Source organism: Arvicola amphibius, chromosome 4, assembly GCF_903992535.2.
Source record: "Arvicola amphibius chromosome 4, mArvAmp1.2, whole genome shotgun sequence".
In the NCBI taxonomy this organism is placed as follows: domain Eukaryota; kingdom Metazoa; phylum Chordata; class Mammalia; order Rodentia; family Cricetidae; genus Arvicola; species Arvicola amphibius.
Genome location: NC_052050.1, coordinates 40,406,011 through 40,416,321, shown reverse-complemented (window position 1 = coordinate 40,416,321; position 10,311 = coordinate 40,406,011). Strand labels below are relative to the sequence as shown.

General features: G+C 51.1%; 1 protein-coding gene across 2 annotated transcripts in view; it reads right to left on the bottom strand.

The window, feature by feature from the left end:
- Window positions 1-454: 454 nt before the first annotated feature.
- The window catches only part of Asic2 (acid sensing ion channel subunit 2), a 1,088,892-nt gene continuing 1,079,035 nt past the window's right edge, over window positions 455-10,311 (bottom strand). For both annotated transcript variants that reach the window (XM_038327507.1, XM_038327506.1), the window contains exons 7-10: window positions 7,205-7,296; window positions 3,877-3,956; window positions 2,093-2,161; window positions 455-1,433 (exon numbers count right to left, since the gene is read on the bottom strand). In XM_038327507.1, coding sequence (XP_038183435.1) covers window positions 1,332-1,433; window positions 2,093-2,161; window positions 3,877-3,956; window positions 7,205-7,296 — 343 coding nt within the window. In that variant the 3' untranslated portion in view covers window positions 455-1,331. The remainder of the gene's footprint in view (window positions 1,434-2,092; window positions 2,162-3,876; window positions 3,957-7,204; window positions 7,297-10,311) is intronic.

The following is a 10,311-nucleotide window of genomic DNA, read 5'->3' as shown; positions in this document are numbered from 1 at the left end:
TGGGCATAAGAGAGGGTCAGATGGTGACGAGTGAGAGGCCACATTGGCTCTGTGTCTCACCTGAACTCAGACAGGGTTGGGAGGACTCAAGGCAGCACAGCGAGGGGCCCTGGAAGGTCTCTTTGTTAGGGTTTTCTGGCATGCGTAGCTTCTGTCTCTCCCTTTTTAACAACACTCACATGGGGTGGTGTCCTGCAGAACACAGGTTTTGTCCTGTTAGTGGATCATGTAGGCAACTGATTAAGTGGTAGCTTAGGCTAGGATAAAACACACAGTGCACACACCTTGGAAAGGGAGTTGTAGCTTAGGCTAGGATAAAACACACAGCGCACACACCTTGGAAAGGGAGCGCGCTCGATGAACCTTGCAAACACATTCTCCGTAGCTTTGGCTGGCAGCTCCGAGGCTTTCCTGAGCTCTCAGGGACAGAAAACTAGATGGCTGAGAAAAGGCAGACAGATGTGGCCACTTCCACAAGACCAGCTTTTAATATGACTGTGGTTCGAAGCACGAATAAATAAACTCCAAAGAAAATGGAAAACCCAAACCGAACCTTGGAACATCGAAACCAAAGCCCATAAAACAGAGCAAACCGAAACAATCAACAGACGAACAAAAACAGCCCCCGCCCCCACAAAACAAAACAAAAAGAAATCGAACTCTACAGCTATGTCACAGGGTGAGAAGGACGTGGCTCCATGGACGAATACTGGGGTCACCCAGGCCACTGTACCGCCTCCATAGGTGCTGGGATAAGAAGGAGATCGGCACTGGTCACCTTTAGTGCAGGAGCCCCAGGGGCCGTTTAGGGGACAAGGGTTTGTGGGCAGGTTAAGAACCTTCACAAACAACACAAGGGTCAAACGTTGTAGAGAGTTCTGTGGTTTCCTTCTTGACCGTGCAGTTTTGATTCCAGAGCTGGGCTCAGGGTGGCTTTGGGGCTGGAACCTGGTCCCACTGCATGGGCAGCGGAGTGGGCTCTGGAAACTGTACGGAGAAAATAGCATGTACAAGACAGGAGTGGAGGTGGCGCCGTAAGAAGTCTGGGCATGCAGGTGCTTTGTACATCTGGCAGTGAGATGTGATGGCAGATTAGTTCTTGGACAGCTCCAGAGTGGGACTCGTCAGTCCTATGAGGGACAAATGGCAGGGCCCGGGACGGTTCATGTCAGATGTGGCCAGAGTGAGGTTTGGCAGAAGTTCACAATGTGTGCATAGGGGGGGCTCTTGCTTCTTTCTGTCATCAGGGGCCATTCCACCTGAGCTTGCACTCCCCTGTCCTGGGTCTTGGGCCTTAAGGTCTGTTTGAAGGTGCTGGGTTGCCTGAGGTGTCAGCAGGCAATCTCCTCCAGAGTGCCCAAAGCTGTCTGCAGGGGCACATTCACAGTGTGGCTGATGGTTTCAGAGTGGTTCGGCATTGTGTCACAGGTGCTCTGCAGAGAAAAGGATGGGGGCGCTTGTCACTCATTCAGTAAATTCTACTGCGCAGTCCTGTGAGGCAGAGAGCCAGTCGCTAAAGTCAGGGTGATCAGCTGATCAGAGCGCCAGGATTGGCCCCGGGGAAACAGAGGAGTCCCTGAGCAGGGCAGACCTGAAACGCTGTGCCTCGCCTGAGGCTCCCAGGCTGCAGTGTGTGGAGGGTTGAGAGATGTGGGGATAGGAAGGACCAGACAAGAGGTTGTGCCGGGTATGTGGTGCTGCGGTCAGTGTGGAAGGGATGGAGTGGGGAGGGAGGGGAGTTGACAGAGGCAGAGCTGGGGAGGGGACACAGGTGAAAGGAGGTTGTGACTCTGAGACATTCTAAGGAAGGGAGGGAGGTGGAATGGGGATCACAGCTTGTGGAGCCCTTGCTGTCTCTGAAATGCAAGCACAATCTCTCCTAACCCCACGAGTCCCCTCTGAGGCTTTACGCAGATGCTTAGGGAGGCTAAGGAACTTCCCTCAGGCACATAGTCAGGACTCAGAGGACCTAGGCAGCGCCCAAGACAACTGAGACCGGAGCCTTAGCTCTTTGCTTCTTTGCTGTCTTCCCCTTCAGCAGAGGCTCGCCTTCTGTCCTACAGAGTCTCCAGGAATCCAGAGTTGTCCTTACCATGTTCTCGTCATGGCTCCCTTCCTCCTCTTCTTTGCCAAGCAGGTCTAATAGCTTCTCTTTGATCAGCTGTCAGGAAGACAGGAAGTGCACAGTCAGGCTGGGAGGATGGTGCAAAGGCCAAAGGGCATCCTTCCTCAGGGCTGAACCAGGGGATCACACAGTGACTGTTTGGGTGGTGGCTGTATGTAAAGGCGAGAGCTCTACCTGGTGGATGGCTCGAGGGCCTCACTCGCTCAAGCTCACCTTTTGGCCTACATGTGATTTTGTTGCTCCAAACAGAGCTTGGGAGAGGGTGGGGGAGGGCTCCGCCTTGCTGTGTGGACCTCTTTCTCCAATGGAGAAGCTAAAGGCGCTGGTACACTCAGATCCGTATGGGTCCTAGAGAGAGTTCTGGGATCTCTTTCTCACTGTGTAGCTCAGGTAGGCAAGTTCACCATCCTCCTGTCTCCACCTTCCTGGTGTTGAGATTACAGAGATATGCCACCACACCCAGCTTCATTAGTCACTTTCAAGGACTGCTTCCTCCACAAGATGAGGGCATGCCCAGGGTTATAACACTTTATTTGTAGCAATTAAGGGTAGTTCTTAAATATGCTCTCTAATGCGGCTCAATTTGCCGTTCGCTTTGTGCGGCTTTTCAGGAGAATGAATAAATAATGCAGAGCAAGAATTGGGCCTTCTCTGGGTTGTAGTCACATGCTGAGGGACACATGAGTCTCTGCACTGGTCACAAGGGGCTCTACTGAAATGATGCCTGAGGGTATTTTGCCTTTCCTGGGAGGTGGCAAGGTGGCTGATAACCAGCATCCGGAGGGAATGTGCAGCATGGGAGTGCTGTGGGACCTTTGGAATCACCCCCTGTTTCAGGGAGGTACACCCAGCCTGGGGTGAATTGCCCATCTGTGGCCAGGGACGTGGAGGTCACCAAGTGATCATCATGGCAGGGCAGTGCTGGCACGGAACCTATTCACAGGTAGGTTAGTCCGTTAACTCAGCTGCTCTTCAGGCAGTTGCCCACAGCTGGTTCTCTGCCCAGATGAATCATGGGCAAAGTAGACCAAGGTAGGCTTGCTCTTGCTGGGGTTAGGAAGTTGTAAGAGCTGACATGCTCCAGGGCCTCTGAGAATCTTTTAGAAATGCGGCCCCAACTGCGTCTAGAGGGTCACATCTCCTTAGACTGTGGGTGGCAGAGGCAGTTAGTGGATACTCTGGTCTCGTTGGGGATTGATGAAGATTCCTGGGACATGTGTCCCCTCCGTAGGGCTGGCTAGGCCTTGGAAGACAGGCCACTCAGAGGACAGGCTTGTGGGTGGTGTGTACTCTTGAGTGTGTTGTGTGTAGTATGCAGATCTGTGCAAGAGGTTTGAGTGTGTGTGTGTGTGTGTGTGTGTGTGTCTGTGAACACATTGTGTGAATGCATGTGGTATATGTATGTTTAAGTGTGATATGTGTGTGATGCTTGTAATATGTTGGGCACATGATATGTTGCATATGGATGTGCAATACCTGGGGTATGAAACCTTGCCCTGGTCCCACTGTGTGAGGGACCCAAGCCTGGCCTCTTCTCATTCCTCCACTCCCTCTCTGTGGCACAGGTCAGACCCAAGAGAGGGCCAGGGCTGCCGTTTCTTTCACATCCACCTCTCCTTGAGACTCCTGACTTATGCTCTGGAGAAGTGGGTTTTTGTGGGTGGAATGAAGCTATTGCTCAGTCACGCTTGGTTCTGAGTCTGGGTGTTCCACCATTTGGTCATTTCCCCAAGGGTAACCCCAATTCTTACCTCATAAATATAATCAAAGAGCTCTAGTATTGTAAGGATACTAGCACCAATAAACAATCCCATCTGACCACCAATGTCACCTGCAGAGGAAGGGAAAAGATCAGAGATTGGGTTTTACACACAGATCCAGGAAGGGGTGAAGAGATGATGAACTCAGGAGCCGGAGCTCTTGAGTGTGGCCCCTCCAAGGGAAGCCTGGGCCCTGTCACAGGAGGGCCAGTCCTTTGACAGGCCCACCGTCACTCACGTATGTCACTGGCCAGCAGGGTTGGGGCTGATCACTCACTGATGAGGCTCATGGGCCTGTTTAGGGAGCAAATGAAGTCCCGAGTGAACGTGTGTTGTTGACACGGTCACTGACATGTCAAGGACCCCAGTGCCCCTACCTCATGGGAGTGGCAAAGCCTTCCCTGAGTGAGTCTCAGAGGGACGGGAATGCCTGCCTCTGGTCTGTGTGTGAATGTTGACAGTGTGTGCAAAAAATGTCGACCACAGCTTTCTCCCCCAGATGTTTATGGCCTGAAGACTGTTCCTCCTGAGACTAGTGGAACCTGCCTCCTTGGTCATCTGTATAGACTAATAACCCTGCCTCCTTGTTATCTATATATAATAACCCCACAAGCTTATCCAGCTGTGTGTGATAAGCCTGCCTATTTGTTCAGCTGTATGCAATAACCCCACCTCCCTGGGCTCAAGATGTCTCCCTTTCGTTCCCTTCCACCCCCATCCTTCTAGAGCAAGCTTACTGAGGCGCGTGTGTGTCTGTGTGTATATGTCAGGTATGAGGTGTGCATTTGCAATAGTGCACAGTGCAGCTGGAACACAGTCAGTAGAGATAGGGTGCAGGATGTGTGTAGCGCATGTCCGATCACTGATGGCTGTATGTGCATGCATATCTGTCTACTTTTAGGCACACAGGATGCATCTATGTGTGTGTGATAGATGTGGCTAGAGTGTGCCTGAGCGTGTACAGCAAGTGTGAGCATTATATAGGTGTATGTAGGTGTGTTCCTGTGTGTGCCGTGCAGGTGTATGTAATGAGTATGTGGACATAAAGGCATAGATTGTGTCTGCCTAGGTTTGCTGTGTGTATGGAGGTGCCTCTGAAGCTATATGGTGGGACACGGGGCTGTGTAAGTGTGTGTGTGTGTGTGTGTGTGTTCTGGTTCTGGAGCACCATGGGTACATGGACCTGTAGGCTGGTTTCAGTGTACATGCTGTGTTAGCATGGGGGTGTTGTGTGGTGTACATATGGGGTAGTGGTGGGAGAAGGCTGAGCTGGGCTTGATGGCTGAAGGCTTGTATGTGGTACACGTTCCTCACAGGAGGCACAGATGGCGGCACCATTTCCTCACAGGCTATTCTGGGCGGGAACAAGATGCTGGGAACAAGTTCATCCTTATATCTGATGCAGACGTGACAGATTAAAAGCCTGGACCGTCTCTCTCTCTCTCTCTCTCTCTCTCTCTCTCTCTCTCTCTCTCTCTCTCTCTCTCTCTCTCTCTCTCTCTCCCCCACCCTGCTGCCGTGTGTGTGTGTGTGTGTGTGTGTGTGTGTGTGATGGGGGGAGGAAGGAAGAGAAAAAGGAAAGAGGAGGGAAGGTGGGAGAGAGAGGGAGAAAGAGGGGAGAGAGAGGAAGAGCAAGGGGGAAGAGAGGGAAGGAGAGAGAGAGAGAGAGAGAGAGAGAGAGAGAGAGAGAGAGAGAGAGAGAGAGAGAGAGAGAGCAGGAGCACACTTGTACTCATGCAAGCTTGATCCTCTTTGGGGAGGAAAGGAGAAATACCAGGCCTTCCAGGACTGAGTGAGAGGGCAGGGCCTGTGCTCTGTGACTCAGTGCCTTTAACCACATACCCTCCACAGAGGCCTAAGTGACAGCTACCTCCACATAGCTGGCACTGAACAAAGGCTTTGTCCCTCTCCTCCTAGACGAAATATAAAATGTTCCCATGGCACTGGTCATACCAGACAGGGCTGGAGTTCCAGCATGGTGACTATCTAGGGCCACAGACCGCTATTGATGACCTTTATCTAAGCTAACTGCCACAGTGAACTAGGGATGATGGTTCATGTCCACTGTCGACTAAATTGGGGACAATTAACTAAGTGTGGGGGACAACACTCAGTATGTGAGGTATCATCCCATGGGCTGGGGGGCCGGGAGATGGAAAGGGAAAAATGAAAAGGGAAAAAGAAAAAGGAAAGAGCCTGCATGCACAGATACATTTTCTCCTTTCCTCCCTCCGTCCCTCTCTCCGTCCCTCCCTCCGTCCCTCCCTCCGTCCCTCCCTCCGTCCCTCCCTCCCTCTCTCCCTCCTTCTTCTCCCTATTTTCTGGCCACCATGATGCTAGCTGCTCCACTCCATACCTCTGTTCCCACCATGCTGGCCTGCAAACCCCGAAACCATGAGCCCAAACAAGCCGTCACCCTCTTTAAGCTGTTTTTTTTTCCTCAGGCTTTTTCCTAGTGCTGGAAAGTCAGGCGACATACAGGGTGATAGGAAGCCCGTTTTACAGAAACCAGAGGTCCAGCCAGGGGAAGCCCCCTCCCTGTCCATGCCGTCACAGGTGGCCTTCAGAAAGCCCTTGGATTCAAAGCCTGCTCTTCCTTCTCCCCTCCCAGGATGGCGCTATCACTGAGATCAGTCTCAGGGACAACAGCCACTACTCCTAGGCACTGCGTCCTTTCTTTAGAGTGGGTAGGAGGTGGCACAGGTTGAAGGGTTGGCCCTTGACCAGAATGTGAATGTCCAGATGGGCTAGGGCAGAGATGATCTTAGTTCCCTGTGTGCATTATATCCCATCAGGGCCAGGGCAGCCAATGTGAACTTGTGTGGGAGTGGCAGTCAGGTTGGTGGCCATCCGGAGACATCATCTCTTCTTTCTTGTTTGAGAAAAAGGACTCTGGGTCCAGGGGACAACACTCAGCTTCTCAGTGCATTGCTGTCCAGGCTCCACCTGGGAACCTTATAATTTGGATGCCTGGAGACCACCTAAGTTGAACATACCCTCCTTCCGTGCTTCTGCTAGCATTTGGGTCCTGGGACGCTGACTCCAACCTAAAGACAGACTATGAAATCCAAGAGGGTAGGGCCTGAGGATGCCCTGTGACATCTTTGTGTTCGCTCCCCACTGCACAGAGGAGACTGAGGCCTTAGGCTGAGGCCTGAACTGGATCTATAACCGCTACCTCAGCAACTACAGAGAGTAACTAGTACGTTAACAAGTGTGCCTCCTCGGGAGGCTTACGTGTCTGTCTGCCTGTCTCCCGCCCACCTCCCCATGCCCATCCAAGAGAGTGGAAATTTATGTGACAGACATTCCAACTCACCAAGTAAGGCAGCGACTTCATACGCCTTCTTCTGTTCAATTGTCTCGTAATTGAGCGCTTCAAAAAATATATCCAGGACAAGAATGTTCTCTCTGCAGAGGGAAAATTAAACCCCACACACAGTTAGAACCCTCAGCATTCACGGGACTGGCCAATCCAGCTTTCCCATGGATGGATAGAGAAAGGGAGGCCCAGGGAGCTGCCAAAGGTAGAATTCTAGAACCAGCTGAGTCCCTGTTTGTCCTTAACTCTACTCCCCCTCTCTCTTGGTGACCTTTCTGGGAGTCCAGCCTGGACCCAAGTCCCTGAGTCTTCTGGGGCCTTCTTGGTTTTTAGCATGCAAATGAGTTCAGCAATCTCCTGACTAGGCTGGCATCAGTTTGGGTGTCTGAACCAGGAGACTATCTAAGCGATAATGGTCACTCCGGAGAGCCCTCATCTTCCTCCTGAGATTCCTAACAAGCCTCTTGTGGTGGGAGACCCTGACCTGGCATTATTTAATCAGTTGTCAGGGCTGGGGAGAACTGTAGAGAGCAGGCCCATGGCTGGCTGGGGAATTCCTGGCAGAAGCCCTGGGTTCCTTCTGTGACTTTCCTGCAGGCAGGTGTGTTAACGAGACACATCTTGGCAGTGAAACTCATTCCTGCTCGAAGAATGCCTTGCTAAGCAGCAGGGCCTGGTGTTTCCTACATCCTAGCCTCCTTCTGTGGAGCCCTGACATGTCCTCTGTGCCCCTTGTTTTGAACCTGTTGAACAGAAGTCATCTCAGGAAGGGGCCTGGCGACTCTCCTGGAATGGGAGAGTGGCTGGGAGAGAGAGAAGCAAGCCACTCCCACACTGTGGAACTGTAGGGTAACGAACAAGCTCTCGTTCTCCCATCTGGCTTCCTCCCCGACTGCTGCCTGGAGGGCCTTTCTGAAATGGTTATGCTGACTCAAATTAGAGAAGATCCCAATCCAGTTTCTTAGTCACACAAACGACCATGGCAGATGCTCCGCAGTCAGGCATGGCCAGGGGTTACCACATCGGGGAACCACAGGGGTAGAATCTATCATTCCAGAATGTTCTATCAGGGAGCAGAGTTCAAGAACACAAGTCTGACACAGACTATTGTCATTGCTCTTGGTTGTCCCCCCAATGAAGCGGTAAGAACTAATGGTAAAGACATCACACATATTTTGGTGTCGGCATAGAGAATCAGGCAGGAACTGAGCTGGAAGCTTCCTCCCTGCTGCCCAGCTTTCAAGGTGACATGCAGGTGCTGAGGTAGGAAAGTCGTCATTGGTCTTACTCAGATGTGACCCCTGTGAGATACAATACTAACCAGCTGGGAGAGATATACCCACTGGTGCAATATGGCATGAAGGTTATATGGGTAACCAACTGCTTTCTGATTGCATTTGAGGCCTCTTTCACAAGAGAGAATCTATATCCACTACTGTAAACCTTCTCAAGAGCCTAAGGCTAGGGAGATTATTAACCCCCCCCCCCCGGAGGGGGTCTAGTACTTTTGTTTTTGCTAAAGGGACATGTGTCAAACTGCCTTCTAAGTCCTTATATTTATGACCACAGATTAGTGCAGCTCTCAGTACCTGCTCAGAGAAGCTTCTGTTGCAGTGAGCAGTCAGTTCTAACACCGAGACACATAACCCGTTGAGGTGCAGAGTATGTGAGTGTTGAGTGCTAATTTCTAAATGGAACACCTATACCAGGTCCTCCAGGCCCCCAAGGCTTGGGCAACACCATGGAAAACAAGCAGAAAGAATGGAAGAGCTGGAGGATAGGGAGGAGTGCAGTGAACCGCTGAATTCGGGACACACCGAGGCCATTCACTGCATCCGCAAACTCAGTGGCTAAGGTTTCCTGAATAGGACCTGTACAAGACAGGGCCCATCAGCATTCCTGCATGGATGGGGGAGGACTCACGGGGCCTCACCCAGTGGTGACTAAGGGAAAAGGAGCTTTCTTCAGAGGTATAGCCACTGGTAACTTGCCTACACTTCAGTACATAACCTCACCTGTGCTCGTGTGAGCAACCCTAACTGCAGGACACAAGCACTCCCCCAAACAACATGAAAGGGAGGGGTCTTTGGGGGAAGAAGAAGAAGAGTCTGCAGGAGGGGGCGCGGGACTGAAAGTTAACAACTTGCTAAATGGCCACAAGACATCACATATATTACAAAATTGTCAACATAACTTAATAAATAAGTAGAATACAAATTAGATCAGCTGGGTATAGTGACATAGGCCTATAATCCTAGCAATGGGAGTTGAGGCAGGAAGATCATGAGTTTGAGGCCAGCCCTCAAACACAGTGAGACCTTATCTGAAATAAAATTATAAAATATGAATTTGAGCTTGTCAGTGACTTTCTAAACATTCAGCTGCTCCCTAGTCTAACACAAAGTCCCTGAAACTCCCCGCTTTCCATTAGCACATCCTATAGGACCCCTGACATGTCTATCTTTCCCTTTGTCTCTGATGCACCCTGTGCCAATTCTGTCCTAAGTTCTCCCGTCCCCAGGATACACTCTCTGGCTCATTTACTGTGTCAAGGGATTTTCTGTGCCTCAGGTCTCGGCCAGAAGAGTCAATACTTGGTAGAGAGCAAAGAACAAGAAGTTCCTGCCACTGGGGAGCTTCCCACTATGCTGGACGAGTGTGTAGGGTGGCAATAAAGGAGGCCTCAGAAAGGGAAAGAAAGTTAGAAACCGTAGAAGGGCTGTCTAAGTCTCCTAAGAGACCAGATCCCACAGCCTGAAGAAATCAGGCTATGTCCTCCTGCCCAGCATCTCTGTTGTCTGTGCTGTGGCCGACAGATATTTATTTGTGGTACCTGGCTCCTGTAGGCTGTTTGTCATGTATGCTATCCCAAACTAAACCACATTATAAAGTTCCGTCCAGCCCCTGAAAACCTACAAAAGTTAGCTAACCCTCCTGTTTGGGAAGTTCATCTGAAGGCTTTCTTCTCTGGGTCCCTCCACACCCCCTGCCACCCACCCCTTTCACTGTGGCTCTATAATTTTTCTTTTTAATGATTTGTTTATTTTTATTTCATGTACAGTGGTTTGCCTATATGAGGGTGTTAGAACCCTTGGCACTGGTGT